General features: G+C 45.9%; 1 protein-coding gene across 1 annotated transcript in view; it reads right to left on the bottom strand.

Annotated features, from left to right (window-relative positions):
• Positions 1 to 24,294, bottom strand: part of LOC134343783 (vasoactive intestinal polypeptide receptor-like) — a 76,594-nt gene that overhangs the window by 23,844 nt on the left and 28,456 nt on the right. The window contains exons 5-8 of the mRNA XM_063042516.1: positions 20,221 to 20,321; positions 16,694 to 16,791; positions 10,012 to 10,141; positions 2,065 to 2,215 (exon numbers count right to left, since the gene is read on the bottom strand). Coding sequence (XP_062898586.1) covers positions 2,065 to 2,215; positions 10,012 to 10,141; positions 16,694 to 16,791; positions 20,221 to 20,321 — 480 coding nt within the window. The remainder of the gene's footprint in view (positions 1 to 2,064; positions 2,216 to 10,011; positions 10,142 to 16,693; positions 16,792 to 20,220; positions 20,322 to 24,294) is intronic.

The raw sequence follows: 24,294 nt of genomic DNA on the forward strand, positions 1-24,294 counted from the left end.
TGCCGCAGGAGGGGTGTGGGACAGGTGGCAGAGAAGGAGTGCCAAGGACAGGAGTGTAGCGAGGGTGCAGACACACCCAGCCCTGAGACACCAGGCAAAATCATTTGATTCCAAGCAATTGGTTTTATTGATCTTTACAGACCATTACAAAATGTCCCTCTGGTGTTTCCTGCTCCTTCCCCCTTCCCTGACGATTTGGAAGAGGGGACTGAGTGTAGCGTAGCAAAATTTGCTGATGACACTAAACTGAGTAGAAAAGCAAATTGTACAGAGGATGTGGAGAGTCTGCAGAGGGATACAGACAGGTTAAGTAAGTGGGCCAAGGTCTGGCAGATGGAATACAATGTTGGTAAATGCGAGATCCTCCACTTTGGACAGAATAATAGAAGAGCAGATTATTATTTAAATGGTGAAATATTGCAGCATGCTGTTGTGCAGAGGGACTTGGAAGTGTTTTTTCATGAATTGCAAAAAGTTGGCTTGCAGGTGCCACAGGTTATTAAGAAGGCAAACGGAATGCTGGCCTTCATTGCCAGAGGGATTGAATTCAACAGCAGGGAGGTCATGCTGCAACTAATCAGGGTACTGGTGAGGGCACACCGGGAGTACTGTGTGCAGTTCTGGTCTCTGTACTCGAGGAAGGATATACTGGCTTTGGAGGCAGTGCAGAGGAGGTTCACCAGATTGATTCCAGGGATGAAGGAGTTAACCTATGAGGAGTGATTGAGTCGCCTGGGACTATATTCTCTGGAGCTCAGAAGAATGAGAGGGGATCTTATAGAAACATACAAAATTTTGAAAGGGATAGATAAGATAGAAGTAGGAAAGTTGTTTTCATTGGTAGGTGAGACTAGAACTAGGGGACATTACCTCAGGATTCAGGGGAGAAGATTTAGGACGGAGATGAGGAGAAACTGCTTTTCCCAGAGAGTGGTGAATCTATGGAATTCTCTGCCCAGGGAAGCAGTTGAGGTTTCCTCACTAAATATATTAAGAAACAGTTAGATAGTTTTTTACATAGTAAGGGAATTAAGGGTTATGGGGAAAAGGCAGGTAGGTGGAGCTGAGTTTACAGACAGATCAGCCATGATCTTATTGAATGGCAGGGCAGGCTCGATGGGCCGGATGGCCGACTCCTGCTCCTATTTCCTATGTTCTTATGTTCTTCCCCTTTTCCCAACCATGATTCCCCTCTCCCTGCCCCCTTCCCACTCTCAGTCTACAACAGAGACCCATATCAGAATCAGGTTTATCATCACTCACACGTCATGAAATTTGCTTTTTTTTGTAGCGACGGTACAGTGCAATATATAAAATTACTACAGTACTGTGTTAAAGTCTTAGGCACCCTAGCTCCATATATGTGTCTGAGACTTTTGCACAGTGCTCTATCTTGGTACATAAAATAACAGTAAACCAATTCAGATTTAGGATTAATTTAGGTGAGTTTTATTTGTCACATGTACGTCAAACATACAGTGAAATGTAGCATTTGCCTCAATAACCAGTCACAGTGTTATGCTGAGGGCAGTCTGCAAGTGATGCCCGCGTAGCATGCCCACAACTTACTGACAGTAACCCGTTCGCCCTTGGAGTGTGGGAGGGAACTGGAGCACCCGGAGGAACTCCACGTGGTCACCGGGAGAGTTACGAACTCCTTACAGACAGCGGCGGGAATTGAACCCGGATTGGTGACCGACGGCACAGTAACAGTGTTACACTGATCGCTATGCTACTGTGCCATCCTTGACGACAATTACAATCCCTGAAGGTGGCAGAGAAACGTAGCGTTTAGCATAACACTCGTTCAGCGTCAGCGACTCGAGTTCGATTGCACTGCTGTGAGGCGTTGGCATGTTCTCCCCATGACTACGTGGGCTTTCTCTGGGTGCTCCGGTTTCCTGCCACATTCCAAAGGTGCACCCGTTAGTAGGTCACGTAATCACGTGGGTGTCTGTGGCCAGCATGGGCCAGCTACTGAGCTGTGTCTTTAAATAAAATGCAAAGGAGACCCAGTGTAATCCAGTGACAGAGACAAATGCGTCTGTAGACGTCCATACCTACCCCAGCCAAGGAGCATGTACCGGCGGAAGTACTTCCTCTCCGAGAAGGAAATGACCAGCAGAGTGTGCAAGTACAGGCCCTCCACCAGCAGCCAGAAGTTATGTGCCATGATGCAGTAATGGAGAAGGACCATCACAGCTTTACAGCCAGTCTGGAGGCAGAAGTAGGAGGGTGTTACAGTGGAACTTAAATAGTTAATTGCAAGTGCATACACACACACACACACACACACACACACACACACACACACACGCACACACGCGCACACGCGCACACGCGCACACACGCACACACACACGGCATTGGAGAGGGTCCAAAGGAAGTTCATGAGAACGTTTCCAGGACTGAAAAGGTTACTGCATGAGGAATGTGTGATAGATCTGGCCCTGCAATCGCGGGAGTTTACAAGAATGTGGGGCGGGGCGGGGTGAAATCTCATTAAAACCTATTGAATATTAAAAGACCTAGGTAGATCAATGGGTGGTGGGGTGGAGATACGTCTCTACCAAAGGAGGTGTAAGGTGCTCCTTCCCTCTGTTAGCCTGCAGGCCACCCTCGGGCAAGGAGTAGCACCAGCTTAGCCCCACCCTTTCCGATCAGGGTCACGTGAAGCCATGGGAACAGGTGGTGGATGGTCGTATGAGCAGCCGGTGTAGATCACCAGTCCTGGTTGTGCGACCACTGACACCAGGCAGACAATCTCTGAAGAGTATTGATAATGGCCGCGGTCACCTGCCTTGTAAAGACACTGCCCAGAAGAAGGTAATGGAAAACCACGTCTGTAGAAAAATTTGCCCAGAACAATTTTGGTCATGGATAGAGAAAAGAGCAAAAACAATAGCATAAAGGGGGTCTTCCCAAAGGCTGATTAGAGACAGATAGAAGACCATGATTGCCCATGACACGGCACATATTGAGGGGCAGTGCAAATTTATGATGGCGCTAAATGGCAACACCTTTGCTTGCATCTTCAGAAACAGCTCTATTTCTATCTTTGATATCTCTTTTTTTTCCCCTTTTCAAGGTTCTTTTGAAGACCCTGACCTGGAGTTACACCCTGACTTCAGTTCTTTGTGGGAATGGGACCAGTTCTCAGGGTCTCACGACTGATCGCTTTTTGATATCCCAAGGATGCAGCCTGGAAAACTAGTGTGGCTTCAGGGTGCTGGATTTTCGTGGCTCTGGAGATGGGATGATTCTAGACTGGTGCCCCTGAATGAGGTGTCGCGGGAGAAATGGAGACATCTCTTTTTCCCTTATTAGGGGGAGAGAGAGAGCCTGTGGTATGTCGAATTACTGGGTGGACAAGTAATCTTTGGGTACTGCAAGTCTGTCTCTTTAATCATAGTTTATTGATCCCGGGGAAAATTGGTTTTCGTTACAGTTACACCATAAATAATTAAATAGTAATAAAACCATAAATAGTTAAATAGTAATATGTAAATTATGCCAGGAAATAAGTCCAGGACCAGCCTATTGGCTCAAGGTGTCTGACCCTCCAAGGGAGGAGTTGTAAAGTTTGATGGCCACAGGCAGGAATGACTTCCTATGATGCTCTGTGTTGCATCTTGGTGGAGATGATGCTTTGCTGCACGCTTGAGTGCTCAGTGGAGGGCAATGATGCTTTTTTGCTGGTGGGGGAGGGGGGTTATTGCCTTGCTGCTGTTTGTGCGTGGGAGGGGGAGCTGGGGAGTGGCTTTAGGGTTCTAACACTTAACTGCCATTCATTCTTTGGGACACTCCTGTTTTTGTGGATATTTGTGAAGAAAAAGAATTTCAGGATGTATATTGTAAACATTTCTGACATTAGATGTACCTTTTGATCATTGTCTACCTGTGCTGCATTTCCCCTGCAACTCTAACTCTATATTTTGCATTTTTTTTTTTCCTTTTGTACTATTTTGAACCAAGGCATTAGTGAGATTTGGTTGCAGGAAGGGCAGGACTGGCAGCTCAATATTCCAGGATTCCGTTGTTTTAGACATGACAGAGTGGGAGGGATTAAAGAAGGAGGGGTGGCCTTACTAGTTAAGAAAAATATCATGGTTGTGCTCAGTCAGGACAGACTAGAGAACGTGTCTAGTGAGGCGTCATGGGTGGAACTGAGAAATGAGAAAGGTATGACCACATTAATGGGGCTATATTACAGACCACCCGACAGTCTGAGGGATTTAGAGGAAAACATTTGTAGAGAGAGTGTACAGACTATTGCAAGAAACATAAGGATGTTATAGTTGGTGATCTTAACTTTCCACATATTGACTGGGAATCCCATACTGTAAAAGGACTAGATGTGATAGAGTTTGTCTAATGTGTTCAAGGAAGTTTCCTTAATCAGTACGTAGAAGTCCCAACCAGAGAGTGTGTGATAATGGATCTGCTATTAGGGAACGAGACAGGACAGGTGACAGAAGTTTGTGTGGGGGAACACTTTGCATCTGATGATCATAATGTCATTAGTGTCAAGGAAAAAGATAGGTGTGGTCCTCGGGTAGAGGTTCTAAATTGGAAAAAGGCCAATTTTGCTGATAACAGAAAAAATCTGGCAGGTGTGGATTGGGACAGGCTGTTTTCTGCCAAATGTGTACTTAGTAAGTGAGAGGCCTTCAAAAGAGAATTTGAGACTACAAAGCTTGTGTGTGCCTGTCAGAATAAAAGGTAAGGTTAACAAGTATAGGGAACCTTGGTTTTTAAGAGATATTGAGGTTCTGGTTAGGAGAAAAAGAAAGGAGGTGCATAGCAGGGATAGGCAAGTATGAACAAATGAGGTGCTTATGATGTACAAGAAATGCAAAAGAACACTCAAGAAAGAAATCAGGAAGGCTAAAAGATGACAGAAAGCTGCCCAGAAGTCAAGATGAAGGAGAATCCCAAGAGATTCTACAGAGATGTTAAGAGCAAAAGGGTTTCAAGGGACAAAATTGGTCCTCTGGAAGATCAGAATGGCAATGTATGGAGCCAAAAGAGATAGGGGCAATCTTAAATACAAACATTTTATATCTGTATTTATTCAGGAGATGGACACAGTGTCTATAGAAGTGGGGCAAAACAGCATCAACTTCATGGACCCTGTACAGATTAGAGGAGGATGTGTTCGCTGTCGTGAGGCAAATCATGTGGATAGCCAGAATCTGTCTCCCTATCTGCTCCTCAATATCCCTGTTACTATTAGAGGGTCTATAAAAACACCCAGTAGAGTTATTGCTCCTGTCCTGTTTCTGACTTCCACCCACACTGACTCAGTAGACCATACCTCCATGTCTTCCTCCTTTTCTGCAGCCATGACACTATCCCTAATTAGCAAAGCCACACCCCCATCTTTTTTCCCCGTCCTCTGTTCTTTTTGAAACACCTAAAGCCTAGCACATTCAGCAGCCATTCCCGTTCCTGAGACATCCGAGTCTCTGTAATGGCCACAACGTCACACTGGCCTTCATAAATCAATGTATTGAGTACAGGAGATGGGATGTTATGTTGAAGTTGTATAAGATGTTGGTGAGGCCTAATTTGGAGTATTGTGTGCAGTTTTGGTCACCTACCTACAGGAAAGATGTAAACAAGATTGAAAGAGCACAGAGAAAATTTACAAGGATGTTGCTGGGACTGGAGGATTGAGTTACAACTAAAGATTGAATAGGTTAGGACTTTATTCCTTGGAACGTCGAAGACTGTGAGGAGATTTGATAGGTGTATTATGAGGTGTATAGATTGGGTAAATGCAAGTAGGCTTTGTCTACAGAGATTGGGTGCGACTACAATCAGAAGTCATGGGTTAAGGGTGAAAGGTTATTTCTTTGGCAGTTTGAATGGGACACGACTGCGCAAGTGCGTGGAGGTCAGCCAGTGAGAACAGCGGGAAGAGTTTAAAAGTGAGCAGAATTGAAAGGTAATGGTTATTTCTTTGGCAGTTTGAACGGGGCACGACTGCACAAGCGCGTGGAGGCTGGCCAGTGAGAACAGTGAGAAGAGTTTAAAAAGAAGACAGATTTACAGAGCAGGCGACGGAGTAGTGGGAGACAGAGTAGGAAGGCTTTGGCTCAACGGTGCTTCGCAATAGAGGGTCGAGGCCAGGTAGGTTATCTGTTTAAAATAAAGACAGAGATTATACGTGTGAGGCCAGTTTTCTGTGCTCAGTGTCACATGTGGGAAGTCCTAGAGACTCCTGGACGACCACATCTGCACCAGGTGCGTCGAGCTGCAGCTCCTTAGAGACCGCGTTAGGGAACTGGAGCTGCAGCTCAATGACTTTCGTCTGGTCAGGGAGAGTGAGGAGGCGATAGAGAGGAGCTATAGGCAGGTAGTCATCCTGGGACCACAGGAGACAGAGAAGTGGGTAACATCGGGAGAGGGAAGGGCAAAAAGCAGGTGCTAGAGAGTACCCCAGTGGCTGTCCCCCTTAAAAATAAGTATTCCTGTTTGAGTACTGTTAGGGGGGGACAGCCTACCTGGGGGAAGCAACAGTATAGAGTTGCCTGGTACACAGTCTGGCCCTGTGGCTCAGAAGGGTAGGGAAAGGAAGAGGAAGGCAGTAGTGATAGGGGACTCTATAGTTAGGGGGTCAAATAGGCGATTCTGTGGACACAGGAAAGAAACGCAGATGGTAGTTTGCCTCCCAGGTGCCAGGGTCTGGGATGTTTCTGATCGCATCCATGATATCTTGAAATGGGAAGGAGAACAGCCAGAGGTCATGGTACATATTGGTACCAATGACATAGGTAGGAAAAGGGAGGATATCCTGAAAACAGACTACAGGGAGTTAGGAAAGAAGTTGAGAAGCAGGACCGCAAAGGTAGTAATCTCGGGATTACTGCCTGTGCCACATGACAGTGAGTATAGGAATAGAATGAGGTGAGGATAAATGTGTGGCTGCGGGATTGGAGCAGGGGCAGGGATTCAGATTTCTGGATTATTGGGACCTCTGTTGGGGAGGTGTGACCTGTACAAAAACGACGGGTTGCACTTGAATCCGAGGGGGACCAATATCCTGGCAGGGAGGTTTGCTAAGGCTACTGGGGAGAGTTTAAACTAGAATTGCTGGGGGAAGGGAACCGAACTGAAGTGACGGAGGAAAGGGAGGTTGGCTCACGAATAGAGAAAGTTTGCAGACAGTGCAAAAGGGAGGATAGGCAGGTGATAGAGAAGGGACACACTCAGACCAATGATTTGAGATGTGTCTATTTTAATGCGAGGAGTATCATGAATAAAGCGGATGAGCTTAGAGCATGGATCAGCACTTGGAGCTATGATGTTGTGGCCATTACAGAGACTTAGATGGTGCAGTGGCAGGAATGGCGACTTCAAGTGCCAGGCTTTAGATGTTTCAGAAAGGACAGGGAGGGAGGCAAAAGAGGTGGAGGCGTGGCACTGTTGATCAGAGATGGTGTCACGGCTGCAGAAAAGGAGGAAGTCATGGAAGGGTTGTCTACAGAGTCTCTGTGGGTGGAAGTTAGGAATAGGAAGGGGTCAATAACTCTACTGGGTGTTTTTTATAGACCACCCAATAGTAACAGGGACATCAAGGAGCAGATAAGGAGACAGATTCTGGAAAGGAGTAATAATAACAGGGTTGTTGTGGTGGGAGATTTTAATTTCCCAAATATTGATTGGCATCTCCCTACAGTGAGGGGTTTAGATGGGGTGGAGTTAGTTAGGTGTGTTCAGGAAGGTTTCTTGACACAATATATAGATAAGCCTACAAGAGGAGAGGTTGTACTTGATCTGGTATTGGGAAATGAACCTGGTCAGGTGTCAGGTCTCTCAGTGGGAGAGCATTTTGGAGATAGTGATCACAATTCTATCTCCTTTACCATAGCATTGGAGAGGGATAGGAACAGACAAGTTAGGGAAATGTTTAATTGGAGTAAGGGGAACTATGAGGCTATTAAGCAGGAACTTGGAAGCATAAATTGGAAACAGATATTCTTAGGGAAACTTACCGAAGAAATGTGGCAAATGTTCATGGGATATTTGCGTGGGGTTGAGTAGGTACGTTCCAATGAGACATGGAAAGGATGGTAGGGTATAAGATCCGTGGTGTACAAAGGCTGTTGTAAATCCAGTCAAGAAGAGCTTACGAAAGGTTCAATAAACTAGGTAATGATATAGAATCTAGAAGATTATAAGGCTAGCAGGAAGGAGCTTAAGAATGAAATTAGGAGAGCCAGAAGGGGCCATGAGAAGGCCTTGGTGGACAGGAGTAAGGAAAACCCCAAGGCATTCTACAAGTATGTGAAGAGCAAGAGGATAAGATGTGAGAGAATAGGACCAATCAAGTGTGACAGTGGAAAAGTGTGTATGGAACCAGAGGAAATAGCGGAGGTACTTAATGAATACTTTGCTTCAGTATTCGCTACGGAAAAGGATCTTGGCGATTGTAGGGATGGCTTGCAGTGGACTGAAAAGCTTGAGAATGTAGATATTAAGGAAGAGGATGTGTTGAAGCTTTTGGAAAGCATCAAGTTGGATAAGTCACTGGGACTGGATGGGATGTACCCCAGGCTACTGTGGGAAGCGAGGGAGGAGATTGCTGAGCCTCTGGCAATGATCTTTACATCATTAATGAGGATGGGAAAGGTTCCGGAGGATTGGAGGCTTGTGGATGTTGTTCCCTTATTCAAGAAAAGGAGTAGAGATAGCCCAGGAAATTATAGATCAGTGAGTCTTACTTCAGTGGTTGGTAAGTTGATGGAGAAGATCCTGAGATTTTTGAACATTTGGAGAGGCATAATATGATTAGATATAGTCAGCGTGGCTTTGTGAAAGGCAGATCATGCCTTACGAGCCTGATTGAATTTTTTGCACAAGGATGAAGGTAGAGTCGTAGATGTAGTGTATATGGATTTTAGCAAGGCATTTGATAAAGTACCCCATGCAAGGCTCATTGAGAAAGTAAAGAGACATGGAATCCAAGGGGACATTGCTTTGTGGATCCAGAACTGCCTTGCCCTCAGAAGGCAAAGAGCGGTTGTAGACAGGTCATATTCTTCATGGAGGTTGGTGACCAGTGGTGTGCTTCAGGGATCTGTTCTGGGATCCTTCTCTTTGTGATTTTTAATAATGACCTGGATGAGGAAGTGGAGGGATGGGTTAATACATTTGCTGATGACACAAAGGTTGGGTGTGTTGTGGATAGTGTGGAGGGCTGTCAGAGGTTACAGCAGGACATTGATAGGATGCAAAACTGGACTGAAAAGTGGCAGATGGAGTTCAACACAGACAAGTGTGAAGTGGTTCATTTTTGTAGGTCAAATATGATGGCAGAATATAGTATTAATGGCAAGACTCTTGGCAGTGTGGAGGATCAGATGGACCTTGGGGTCCGGGTCCATTGGACACTCAAAGCTGCTACACAGGTTGACTCTGTGGTTAAGAAGGCATACGGTGCATTGGCCTTCATCAATCATGGGATTGAGTTTAAGAGCCGAGAGGTAATGTTGCAGCTAGTTTTATGTTCTCCCTGTGACTGCTTGGGTTTCCCCAGCTGCTCTGGTTTCCTCCCACAATCCAAAGACGTACTGGTTAGTAGTTTAATTAGCCACATGGGGGTAATTGGGTGGTGTGGTCTCGATGGGCCGAAGGGCCTGCTATTGTACTGTATCTCTAAATAAAATAAAATATATAGAAAAAATGCAGGAAGATAAAGTATAAAATATAATATAAAATAAATTATTTTCTCAAGACTTTGACTGTATATTCTGGACCCAAGTCTCTTTGGTTAAATCCTAGGTACTTCAAAGACATCACGGTGTGGCCAGTGGTTGCTTCAGGAGAACTTCCATTGAGATCATGAGGTGGAAAAAGGGGAACACTTCAGGGACGGGATCAGGTCAGGAATTTTCCTTAGAATTAGCACTGGCTTGACGCAGAAGTATTCCCACTTAAAGGCATGCTCTCTTCTAAAGAAGTGGGAAATGTGGTTTGACAGGAAGGCAGTGTTTCTGTACTTACCTTTGAAACGGAGCAGTCCGATTCAAAGTCTTCAAACAGAATCCGGTCCTTGACAAAGACAGAAATGGCCTTCAGGATGAACGACAAAAAGAGGTTCATGTGGATATAATTCCGGGTGCAGCGTAACTTCCTGCAGAAAGACGAAAGTGGAATTGTAAATCAGATAGCGCATAGGCTCAGCATTCCTCCTGTACCTAACGAAGTGGTCACTGAGTGGCTCGTGGTCTTTTGTTGCGGTAGCCCATCCATTTCAAGGTCCACAGAGTTCAGAGATGCTCGTCTGCACGCCACTGTTGTAACACGGGGTTATTTGGGTTACTGTTGCCTTCCTGTCAGCTTGAACCAGTCTGACCAGAGGGCGTCTGATCTCTCTCATTAATGAGGTGTTTTCACCCACAAATGTTTTTTGTTTTTAGCACCCACAGCGCCAATCTGCTAATTAAATTTGCTGATGATACTACATTGACTGGTCTAATCTCAAACAATAACAAGGTGGCCTACAGAGAAAACGTCATCACCCTGACAACTTCTCCCTCAATGTTACAAAAACAAAGGAGCTGGTTGTGGACTACAGGAGGAATGGAGACAGGCTAACCTCTGTTGACATCAATGGATCTGGGGTTGAGAGGGTAAACAGTTTTAAGTTCCTCAGCATCCACATCACTGAGGATCTCATGTGGTCTGTACATATCGGCTGTGTGATGAAAAAAGCACAACAGTGCCTCTTTCACCTCAGACAGCTGAGGTTTGGTATGGGCCCCCTAATTCTAAGAACTTTCTACAGAGCATCCTGACTGGCTGCATCACTGCCTGGTAGGGGAACTGTACTTCCCTCAATTGCAGGACTCTGCAGAGAGTGGTGCGGACAGCCCAGCATGTCTGTGGATGTGAACTTCCCACTATTCAGGACATTTACAGAGACAGGTGTGTAAAAAGGGCCCGAAGGATCATTGGGGACCCGAGTCACCCCAACCACAAACTGTTCCAGCTGCTACCATCCGGGAAACGGTACCGCAGCATAAAAACCAGGACCAACAGGCTCCGGGACAGCTTCTTCCACCAGGCCATCAGACTGATTAATTCACGCTGATACAACTGTATGTCTATGCTATATTGACTGTCCTGCTGTACATACTATTTACTACAAATTACTATAAATTGCACATTCAGATGGAGATGTAAAGAGCTTTACTCCTCATGTATGTGAAGGATGTAAGTAATCAAGTGAATTCAGTTCAATTCTCTGTAAACTCCAGAGACCATTGTACGTGAAAGTCCAGCAGATCAGCAGTTTCTTCGATACTGAAACCACCCTGTTGGGCAGCAACCATCATTCCACAGTCAGGGTCACCTGGATCATATTTTTCCCTCATTGTGATGTTTGGTCGAAAATAACCTCTAGACCATATATAAAGGGGCACCAAATAAAGCTACCACTGGGTGCAGAAACTACAGACAAATGGAAGTTCATTGTCACAGCGTTAAAGACTGATGATCGTCAGCTTGCCCACACTGCTCACTACTCTTGATGGAAGAGATTAATCAAGTTCATTTGTCACATGTACATCGCAACATACTGCAAAATGAATCATTTGCATCAACGCCCACGGTCCGAGCAGTGCTGTGGATGGCTTCCGGCACCAACATGTTACGCTCACAATTACTATCCCTAATCCCAAGACCATACGACGTAGGCCTTTTGGCCCATAGATTCTGTTCCATCATTCCATCATGGCTGATTTATTATCCCTCTCAACCCCGTTCTCTGGCCTTCTCCCCGTCACCTGTATGTCTTTGGACTGTGGGAGGAAACCAGAGCACGTGGAGGAAACCCACTCGGTCACAGGGTACAAACTCCTGACAGACGGCGGTGGGAGTTGAATACCGATCGCTGATCGCTGGCGCAGTAAATCATTTTGCTAATGCTACGCTACCACGCCACCCAGTGCTAAATCAGTAAGAAGTGAGCACCAGAATACAACTTCGTACCATAAAGCCTACCCGGGTAGCCAGCCAGCCCAGCCCAGCCCTGTTACCTTCTCTATCTCTGCAATGTTTGCAAGTACCCAGATCTACACCAGCTGTCTGTAACTACCCCACTCTCTGCGGACACACATTTCTGACACACAACGTAAGCTGACTGTAACTTCACCCAGTCTCACTCTGACAAACTGTCCCCCCTCTGAGCCCTGCCCCACTCTCCAAGTCTTGCTTCCTCCCACTGCCACTCCTCTGAGCCCTGTGTCTTCAACAGCCCTGCCCCACTCTTTACTCACTGCCCCCTCCGAGTCCTGTCCCATGGATCCCTCCCCGAGCCCTGCTCCGCTCCGCTCACAGCTCCCTCCATGAGCCTATCCACTCCACACACACTAATGACAGCCCTGCCTAAAACACTTGATCCCAGATCATTTAAAAAAAGGGAATCGTATGACTTACACAGATTCTATTGCTCATTCCATTATCTCCATGGTAGGAGTGCAAAAAGAACCCCTTCACAACCGCCACCTCCAGTCTGATTCCACATCCCACACATCCCACTGCTGGTTTTGTTACCCTACCAGCCACAAGCTTTCGATTACATTCCAGTAATGGTTCCCACCTGCACTGCCCTCTGGGTGGAATGAATTATCATCTTATCTCTGATCCTTTTTCCATTCACCATTGAGACCAGCTGCATCAAAGACTCAAAGTACAATTCACCGTCTGATACAGGAATTGCAAGGCATCTGACAGCACGATCCTATAAAGGATTGAGAGGATTGCTGAGAGGATCATTGGGGTCTCTCTTGCACCCATCCGAGATATCTATCAGGAGTGCTGATCTCCCATCTGTCCAACAATCTCTTTGACCCCTACCATCAGGCAGGAATTACCATACTAATAGGGTTCTGAAATAGGTGGTAGTAGAGATTGTGGAGGCAGTGCTAATACTCTTTCAAAAATCATTGGACTCTGGCATGGTGCCAGAAGACTGGAAAATTGCAAATGTCACTCCACTCTTTAAGAAAGGAGGAAGGCAGCAGAAAGGAAATTATAGACCAGCTAGCCTGACCTCAGTGGTTGGGAAGATGCTGAGGTCAATTGTTAAGGATGAGGTGATGGAGTACTTGGTGACACAGGACAAGATAGTACAAAGTCAGCATGGTTTCCTTTAGGGAAAATCCTGCCTGACAAACCTGTTGGGATTCTTTGAGAAGATTACAAGTAGGATTGATAAAGGGGATGCAGTGGATGTTGTATATTTGGACTTTCAGAAGGCCTTTGACAAGGTGCCACACATGAGGCTGCTTACCAAGTTAAGAGCCCGTGGTATTACAGGAAAGTTACTAACATGGTTAGAGCATTGGTTGATTGACAGGAGGCAGCGAGTGGGAATAAAAGGATCACTTTTCCAGTTGGCTGTCAGTGACTAGTGGTGTTCTGCAGCGGTCGGTGTTGGGACCACTTCTTTTTATGCTGTATATAAATGATTTAGATGATGGAATAGTTGGCTTTGTTGCCAAGTTTGCGGATGATATGAAGATTGGTGGAGGGGCAGGTAGTGTTGAGGAAACAGGTAGGATGCAGAAGGACTTAGACATTAAGAGAACTGGCAAGAAAGTGGCAAATGAAATATAATGTTGGCAAATGCATGGTCATGCACTTTGGTAGTAGAAATAAATGTGCGGACTATTTTCTAAAGGAGGAAATCCAAAAATCTGAGATGCAAATGGACTTGGGAGTCCTTGTGCAGAACAACCTAAAGGTTAACTTGCAGCTTGAGTCGGTGGTGAGGAAGACAAATGCTATGTTAGCATTCATTTCAACAGGTCTAGAATACAAGAGCAGGGATGTGATGCTGAGGCTTTATAAGGCACTGGTGAGGCCTCACCTTGAGAATTGTGAACAATTTTGGACCCTTCATCTTAGAAAAGATGTGCTGACATTGGAGAGGGTCCAGAGGAGGTTCACAAGGATGATTCCAGTAATGAAGAACATTTGATGGCTCTGGGTCTGTACTTGCTGGAATTCAGAAGTTTGATGGGGGATCACATTGAAACCTTTTGAATGTTGAAAGGCCTAGACAGAGTAGATGTGGAAAGGATGATTCGCATGGTGGGGGAATCTAAGACAAGAGGGCACAGACTCAGGATAGAGGGGCATTCATTTAAAACCCAGATGCGGAGAAATTTCTTAAGCCAATGGGTGGTGAATTTGTGGAATTTGTTACCAGAGGCAGCTGTGGAGGCCAGGTTGTTGCGTGTATTTAAGGCAGAGATTGATAGGTTCTTGATTGGACACGGCATCAAAGGTTACGGGGAGAAGGCTGGGAGTGGGGCTGAGGAGGGGAAAATGGATCAGCCATGATTGAATGGCGGAGCAGACTCGATGGGCCAAATGGCCTAATTCTGCTACTATGTCTTATGGTCTTATTTGGGGCAAGGACAATTAGCTTCTTCCCCCAGACCGTGAGACTACTGAACTCCCTGTCACCACCCAGGTCTCCTCAGGCATAAAGCATCGATAGCATTATACTGTTTACATTTTAACGTGTGTTGTAAATGCACCTCACACCAAATGTCAGTTCCCTGGAATACAGTACAGTGTAAAATAGCCAGGGTGCCTTAGACCTGTGCTCAGAACTGCAGTAATTTTATGTATTCCACTGTACTGCTGCCACACAAAAAAATTTCATATGTGAGTGATGATAAGCCTCATTCTGATATAGATGTCTATTGAGAACGGAGAGTGGGAAGGGGGCAGGGAGAAGGGAATCATGGTTGGGAAAAGGGGAAGGGAGAGGGGAGGGGGCGGGAAGCACCAGAGAGACATTCTGTAATGATCAATAAACCAATTGATGGAATCAAGTGACCTCTCCTGGTGTCTCAGGGCTGGGTGTGTTTGCTATCCTCTCACCCTCGGCCCTCCTCCTCTGTCACCCGTCCCGCACCCTGCCACCCTCGCCATTCCCAACATCCTTTGCTCCCGCCAGAGTTACACACTCGCTCTCCGCTCCACATTGATAAATACAGTACCGTGCAAAAATCTTTGGCCCCCGAGCCATTTACAGGTTCCTAAGAATTTAGCACAGTACTGTAACTCACACACAACACAGGAGATAATATTACCATAAATATTCCACACACACGCCCTGAAAGCACACATCACAAGACTCAAGGTCAGCTTCGAACCCACTGTTACAAGTCTACTGTCACTGAACCTACTGTGAGATAAGATGGGACTCCTGATCTCACAGTCTACCCTATTAAGTTCTTTCACCTCACTGTCTTTCTGCACTGCACTCTCTGTAGCTGTAACATTTTATTGCTTTTCCCTGTACCACCCTGCTCTGCTGATGTAATGAATTGGATAGAATGCAAAACTAAGTTTTTTTTTCCAATGTAGCCCAGTACATGTGACAATAAGAAACCAATTTACCATTTACCTGCAATGTTTGGGTATATGGGGTGTCCAGGGAGGGGTAGCACTTCTGGTGGGGGTCTTGCTGTGCCCGTTCTGGGGCAGTTCACTCACTTTTGGTCCCCACCGGACACTCAGCTTTTCACCTGTGACTCCAAGTAGCTGTTTGCGTGCGACAGTGGCCACACCCCTGCTCGCTTCGACGGATGGGCTAAACCAGGTGAGGATAGCCGGTGAGCCCCATACCCTAGTGAGAGAGGGCCTACCACGTAAAGTCAGCCCCGGTATACTGGGTGGATGAGGTTTACAGTGAGATCTAACAGAAAGAGATTCTGCAACGCTCTTTGAGAGTATGACAAGGCACAGAGAATAAGTCATGGTCAACCACTACAACCAAGGAAAACCCCAGTTGTGTTGACTGCTCGTATCTCTGGAACCGGAATTTGAGGTCGAGGGAGTGGAACTACCCCAGTATGATGGTTTTATCTATGTCAAAACTCTCCTGCACAGGCTTCAAAGTCACCGTCAGATAGGACAGACAACCCACTCAGCCACTCGAACATTGGTGAAGAACTCCATCGGGGGCCGTGGAGAAACAAATGAATAAACACAAGAGCTTCTGCAGATGCAGACACTGGAAATCCAGAGCAACACACACAAAATGCTGGAGCAACTCAGTCAGGCAGCATCAGTTTGGAGGAGCAACATCTCATATTCCACTGGGCTAGCCTCCAATCCGATGGCATGAACACTAATTTCTCTAGCTTACAATAATTCCTCTCCTTCCCCCCTCCCTTTACCATTACCCACTCTGGCCCCCATCTTGTATCTTCCCCTCACCTGCCTATCAACTCCCCTTTGAGAGACTCCTCCTGCCCTTTCTTTCGTGGTTCAGTCTCCTCTCCAGTTAGATTCCTTCTTCTACCTATCACCTTCCAGCTTCTCACTTCATTCCCCTCCCCACCGAGCTGACTTCAGCTATCACCTTCTGGCCTGTACTCCTTTCCCTCACCTTCCTTCTTACTCTGGTTTCTTCCCCCTTCCTTTTTTTTTGCTCTAATGAAGGGTTTCAGCCTGAAATGTCAACTGTTTATTCCTTTCCGTGGATGCTACCTGACCTGCTGAGTCCCTCCTGAATTGTGAGTGTGTTGCTTGAGAGAAGAACGAACTCGTGCATTGCCTTTCATTGGCCTCGGGTCTCAAACTGGTCCAGGGAGCATACCTAAAGATCTGCTTTGGGTGTGGTGGAACTGTGCCCAAGACAAAGCCATTGACGTCCTACCTGAAGGTGCAAAGGATGACCATAGCCACGGTCAGGGAGACGAGGGACAAGCTGTGCCCAATGGTGTAACTTGTCATCACCGCTCTGTAGAACTGTTTCTGAGGGGTAGAAGAAACACTCTCATCATTAATGCTGTCCCTCACACACATCCACAAATAAAATCCATCTTGATCCCGCTCAGCCCCAGAACTTTTGACCCCCTTTACTAATGAAGAACCTATCAAACTCCATCTTAAATATACCCAATACAATGACTTGGTTTCAGCGACCATCCGTGGCAATGAATTCCACAGATTCACCACCCTCTGGCAAGAGAAATTCCTCCTCATCTCTGTCTAAAGGGATGTTCTTCTATTCTGAAGCTGTGCCCTCTGGTCTTAGATTCTTTCACTTTTGGAAACATCATCTCCATATCTACTCTATCTAGATTATAGAGATGATAGCTGTGATCAGATGCTTCCGGGATGCTGCATTGGCAAGTTAGCGGTGCTGGAGGTTTACTGTCTGCGTGAGATGATGGGACTTTAGAGAGACTTTGAGACTCTTATCGTGCCATGGTCTGTTCTTATCAAATTACGGTATTGCTTTGCACTGTTGTAACTATATGTTATAATTATGTGTTTTTTGTTAGTTTTTAAGTCGGTTTGTCATGTGTTTTCATGATATAATTCTGGAAAAAATATTTTTATCATTTCTTAATGCATGCGTAACCAAATGACGATAAAAGGGGACTGCATGTCCTCATAATCATAATCATAATAATAGACCTTTCAATATTTGATAGGGTTCAATGAAATCATCCCTCACTCAAACACTCTTCGTATGCTAACCTTTTCACTCCTGTGATTCTTCTCGTGAACCTCCTCTAGTCCATCTCCAATGTCAGCACATCCATTCTTAGGTAAACTTCTCATAATATTCCAAACGTAGTCTGACAAATGACGAGGCTTTGTTCTCTGCGCTTCCTTTCAGCTTACCTGCTCCCTGTAGAATGTGTTGCATTTAAAAATCTTAAGACCTTCATAGACCCTGAAGGTAGCTGGACAAATCAATAAGCTGGTAAAGATGGCATGAGGCAAGCTTGAGTGCCTGCTTTATTCCTCGAGGTATTGAGTTCAAGAGTCAGGAAGTAATGTGGTAGCTCTATAAAACTCTGGTCAGGCTGCATCTTGGGCATTGCCTACTGTTCTGGTCAGATGTGGAGGATCTGAAGAGAGTGCAGAAGAGGTTCAACTGGATGCTGTTTGGATTAGAGGGGATGAGCTACAAGGAGAGGTTGGAAAAAGTTGGATTGTTTTCTCTGCAGTGGTGGAGGCAGAGGGGAGACCTGATAGACCACTGATTGATTACTTGATGTAAGATTCTGAGAGACATAGACTGAGTAGACTGAGGTCTCGTTATCCCAGGGTTGAAATGTCTAATACCAAAGGGCATACGTTTAGGGGGCAAATCCAACGGAAAGGTGTGATCAACTTGGACACTCTCCTCCCTTTCTGGCCAGATGTATTCCCCCTACCAATGGCAGGCGTTAATTCCATTGCCGAGGTCCTAAACCCACAAGTTTCCTCCCTCGACCTCCTAGCCACTCTGTCTCCCACTGCCCCTTGAGGGTAGTGTAGGAGTAGTAACTAGGTTAGAAAACTAGAGGTCTGGACCAAGTACAGGAAACAGAGTTCAAATCCTGCCATGGGAAATGCAAACTTAAAGTCAATTACGACATCAAAGGTCATGGGGAGAAGACTGGGGAATGGGGTTGAGGAGGGGAGAAAAGGATCAGCCATGAAGAATGGTGCAGCAGACTTGATGGGCTAAATGGCCTAATTCTGCTCCTGTGTTTTATGGTCTTATGGTTTAATCTAGGTTTTTTTCGGGGGGGATGAAGGTGGAGGGTGGTGGTAGGGTGGGTGGGCGTGGAGGGGAAGATGCAAGGAATGTTACGCCTTTAGCTTGCCACCAGGTTCCTTTAGAAGAGTAAATTTACTGTCTGGTGTATATACAGAAACAAGAGGCTCTGCAGGTGCTGGAAATCTTGAGCAACACACAAAACGCTGGAGGAACTCAGCAGGTCAGGCAGCATCTGTGGAGAGGAATAAACAGTCGACGGTTCAGGCTGAGACCCTTCATCAGGATAAAGCCACTTCCTTTCCAGTGCTTCAATGTCAACTGTACCGTCTCCATTGATGGTGCCTGGCCCGCTGAGGTGATACATGCTCACCTGACTGCCGATGGCCAGGTTGGAACATGGGATAGCACAGTTCAGGAGTGGGACCTTCAGCCCCACCACGTCTGTACTAACCCCAACTGTCTGCATGTGATCCATTTCTTCGTTCTCATCCGTGTTCGTTTCAATCACTCCTCCACCCGCTCTCTCCTTTAGAAGGTTTTTTTTTGGGGGGGGGATCTGCTTCAACCTCTATTTGCAAGTTCCAATTCAAACTGAATTGTTATTCAATCATACCCATGAATACAGTCAGGCTAAACAATGTTCCTTCCAGGCCAAGGTGTAAAACACCGTACCAACAATCACACACAGCATGTTAGCAGAAAGACAATCACAAAAAATACAGCCCATGTCCCTGAGTGTCATGGCCTGTAGATTGGTGGTTAATGGGATGTTGTCCTGGAGCCACGTTTCCAGTGATATATTTGGCATTTTAACAGCCACCGCTAGGAATCTCTGCCTTTAGCTGATGTAGTAACGCACGAGCTATCCCTACATCAGGGATAGGGTATTTCACATTCAAGGAGTGAGACAGATCAGCTGGGCTGAACAACCTCGCACTCAATGTCAGTACAACCAATGAACTGATTGTGGACTTCAGGAAGATGAAGTCAAGGGAATACACATCAGATGTTATTAAGGGGTTAGCAGTGGGAAGGATGAAGGGCTTCAAGATCTTTGGTGCCAACGTCTCTGAAGATTTATCCTGGGCCCAAAACATTGATGACTTGTGAAGAAGGCACATTTCACTGGGAGTTTGAGGAGATTTGGTATGTCAACAAAGACTCTTGCAAGTTTCTACAGCTGTACCGTAGAGAGCATTCTGACTGGTTGCATCACTGTCTGGTGTGGAGGGACCATTGTGCAGGATCGGAAGAAGCCTGCAGAGTTGTAAACTCAACCAGCTCCGTCATGGGCACTAGGCTCCCCACCATCGATACACTCTTCCACGTCGATGCTTCAAGAAGGCAGCATCCATCTTGAAGAATCCTCACCAGCCAGGACATGTCCCCTTCTCACTGCTACCATCAGGGAGGTGGTACAGGAGCCCGAAGACCCAACACTTTAGGAACAGCTTCTTCCTCTCCACCATCATGTCTGAATGGTCTACGAACCATACTATTTAGCTGCGTTGGCACTTTTAAAAACATATTCTTATTGTAATTTTGTAGTAGTTTTCATGTATTGCTCTGTACATCAGTACATAATTGCAATACAAATTTCACACCATATGTCACTGATAACAATATGATTCTCAGGGGCGGTCGACAATGTTCAGCCAGACTCTGACTGGAGGCAGACAAACCTGCTCGCTGGGTGGAGTGCTGTTGTTAATTTCGCAGGCAGTTAAGTAGGACGACGAAGGCTCTGACCACCCCTCGCTCGTGCAGTTCCTGCTGACATTGGCTGCAAGACAAACAGTTTGTGTGGGTTAATTCATTTCGGGCAGAGACTGATCAGTGATGCAACAACAAATTGCGTGTCTGCAGCTTGATAAAACAAAAGTTTTACAGGATTTGGGAGTCCAGCACTGGGGTTAGAGGGAAAGGAACATTCTCTTCTCCATGCTCTCTTCTCTTCAGGTTCAGGAACAGTTGTTACCCTTCAACCATCAGGTGTAAACACCTGCAAGAAAAAGAACCTCAAAGATGTTCATATATGTAGACCATAAGACCATAAGACAAAGGAGCAGAAGTCGGCCATTTGGCCCATCGAGTCTGCTCCGTCATTTTATCATGAGCTGATCCATTCTCCCATTTAGTCCCACTCCCCTGCCTTCTCACCATAACCTTTGATGCCCTGGTTACTCAGATACCTATCAATCTCTGCCTTAAATACACCCAATGACTTGGCCTCCACTGCCGCCTGTGGCAACAAATTCCACAGATTCACCACCCTCTGACTAAAAAAATTTCTTCACATTTCTGTTCTGAATGGGCACCCTTCAATCTTTAAGTCATGCTCTCTCGTACTAGACTCCCCCACCATGGAAAACAATTTTGCCACATCCACTCTGTCCATGCCTTTCAATATTCGAAATGTTTCTATGAGGTCCACCCTCATTCTTCTAAGCTCCAAGGAGTACAGTCCAAGAGCGGACAAATGTTCCTCATATGTTAACCCTCTCATTCCTGGAATCATTCTAGTGAATCTTCTCTGAACCCTCTCCAACGTCAGCACATCCTTTCTTAAATAAGGAGACCAAAACTGCCCACAGTACTCAAAGTGAGGTCTCACCAGCACCTTATAGAGCCTCAACATCACATCCCTGCTCCTATACTCTATTCCTCTAGAAATGAATGCCAACATTGCATTCGCCTTCTTCACTACTGACTCAACCTGGAGGTTAACCTTAAGGGTATCCTGTACGAGGACTCCCAAGTCCCGTTGCATCTCAGAACTTTGAATTCTCTCCCCATTTAAATAATAGTCTGTCCGTTTATTTTTTCTGCCAAAGTGCATAACCATACACTTTCCAACATTGTACTTCATTTGCCACTTCTCTGCCCATTCTTCCAATCTATCCAAGTCTCTCTGCAGACTCTCCGCTTCCTCAGCACTACCGGCCCCTCCACCTATCTTCGTATTGTCAGCAAACTTAGCCACAAAGCCATCTATTCCATAATCCAAATCGTTGATGTACAACGTAAAAAGAAGCAGCCCCAACACGGACCCTTGTGAAACACCACTGGTAACTGGCAGCCAACCAGAATAGGATCCCTTTATTCCCACTCTCTGTTTCCTGCCAATCAGCCAACGCTCTATCCATGTATGTAACTTTCCCGTAATTCCATGGGCTCTTATCTTGTTAAGCAGCCTCATGTGTGGTACCTTGTCAAAGGCCTTCTGAAAATCCAAATATACAACATCCACTGCATCTCCCTTATGTAGCCGACTCGTAATTTCCTCAAAAAATTGCAATAGGTTTGTCAGGCAGGATTTTCCTTTAAGGAATCCATGCTGAGTTCTGCCTATCTTGTCATATGCCTCCAGGTACTCTGTAACCTCATCCTTGACAATCGACTCCAACAACTTCCCAACCACCGATGTCAAGCTAACAGGTCTATAATTTCCTTTTTGCTTCCTTGCCCCCTTCCTAAATAGCGGAGTGACATTTGCAATCTTCCAATCCTCCAGAAACATGCCAGAATCTATGGACTTTTGAAAGATCATTGCTAATGCCTCCGCAATTTCCACAGCTACTTCCTTCAGAACACGAGGGTGCATTCCATCCGGTCCGGGAGATTTATCTACCTTTAGACTATTCAGCTTCCTGAGTACTTTCTCTGTCGTAATTGTGACTGCGCACACTTCTCTTCCCTGACACCCTTGAGTGTCCGGTATACTGCTGATGTCTTCCTCAGTGAAGACTGATGCAAAATACTCGTTCAGTTCCTCCACCATCTCCTTATCTCCCATTACAATTTCTCCAGCATCATTTTCTATCAGTCCTGTATCTACTCTCACCTGTCTTTTACTCTTTATATACTTGAAAAGGCTTTTAGTGTCCTCTTTGATATTATTTGCCAGCTTCCTTTCATAGTTCTTTTCCCTCTTAATGACCTTCTTAGTTTCCTTTTGTAAGCTTTTAAAAACTTCCCAATCCTCTGTCTTCCCACTTATTTTTGCTTCCTTGTATGCCCTCTCCTTTGCTTTAACTTTGGCTTTGACTTCTCGTCAGCCACGGTTGCATCCTTTCTCCATTCAAAAATTTCTTCTTTTTTGGAATATATCTGTCTTGCACCTTCCTCACTTCTCACATAAACTCCAGCCACTGCTGCTCTGCCGTCCTTCCCGCTAGAGTCCCTTTCCAGTCAACTTTGGCCAGTTCTTCTCTCATGCCACTGTAATTTCCTTTACTCCACTGAAATACCGACACATCAGATTTCGACTTCTCTTTCTCAAACTTCACAGTGAACTCAATCATGTTATGATCACGGTCCCCCAAGGGTTCCTTCACCTCAATCTCTCTAATCACCTCCGGTTCATTACACAATACCCAATCCAGTACAGCCGATCCCCTAGTGGGCTCAACAACAAGCTGTTCTAAAAAGCCATCTCGCAGACATTCTACAAATTCTCTCTCTTGAGATCCAGTGCCGACCTGATTTTCCCAATCCATTTGCATGTTAAAATCCCCCACAATTATCATAACACTAACCTTCTGACAAGCCTTTTCTATTTCCTGTTGTAATTTGTAGTCCACATCCCTGCAGCTGTTTGGAGGCCTATAAATAACTGCCATCAGGGTCCTTCTACCCCTGCGATTCCTTAGCTCAACCCATAAAGATTCTGCACTTTCCGATCCTATGTCACCTCTTTCTAATGATCTAATATTATTTCTTACCAATAAAGCCACGCCTCCCCCTCTGCCTACCTTCCTATCCTTCCGATACACCGTGTATCCTTGGACGTTCAGCTCCCAGAGACATGCATCCTTTAGCCACGTCTCAGTGATGGCTACAATATCATACCTGCCAATCTGTAGCTGTACGACAAGATCATCCACCTTATTCCTTATGCTGTGCGCGTTTAAGTATAACACCTTAAGACCAGTATTTGGCACTTTTTGCTTTGATTTCACTGCAACTCATCCCAATGGCTACAAATTTGCCGCATCACCTGCCTGTCTTTCCTGACATCTTTACTGCTCTGTCATTCCGGTTCCCATCCCCCTGCCAAATTAGTTTAAACCCTCCCTAACAGCTCTATTAAACCTTCCCGCCAGGATATTGGTCCCCTTCGGGTTCAGGTGTAACCCGTCCTGTTTGAACAGGTCATACTTCCCCCAGAAGAGATCCCAGTTATCCAAGAATCTGAAGCCCTGCCCCCTGCACCAGTCTCTCAGCCACGCATTCATCTGCCAGATCCTACTATTCTTGCAACACACATCAAAGTTGCTGGTGAACGCAGCAGGCCAAGCAGCATCTATAGGGAGAGGCGCAGTCGACGTTTCAGGCCGAGACCCTTCGTCAGGACTAACTGAAGGAAGAGTGAGTAAGGGATTTGAAAGCTGGAGGGGGAGGGGGAGATCCAAAATGATAGGAGAAGACAGGAGGGGGAGGGATGGAGCCGAGAGCTGGACAGGTGATAGGCAAAAGGGGATACGAGAGGATCATGGGACAGGAGGCCTAGGGAGAAAGACGGGAGGGGGGGGTGACCCAGAGGATGGGCAAGAGGTATATTCAGAGGGACAGAGGGAGAAAAAGGAGAGTGAGAGAAAGAATGTGTGCATAAAAATGAGTAACAGCTGGGGTACGAGGGGGGAGGTGGGGCCTAGCGGAAGTTAGAGAAGTCAATGTTCATGCCATCAGGTTGGAGGCTACCCAGACGGAATATAAGGTGTTGTTCCTCCAACCTGAGTGTGGCTTCATCTTTA

Source organism: Mobula hypostoma, chromosome 3 (genome assembly GCF_963921235.1).
Source record: "Mobula hypostoma chromosome 3, sMobHyp1.1, whole genome shotgun sequence".
NCBI lineage: Eukaryota > Metazoa > Chordata > Chondrichthyes > Myliobatiformes > Myliobatidae > Mobula > Mobula hypostoma.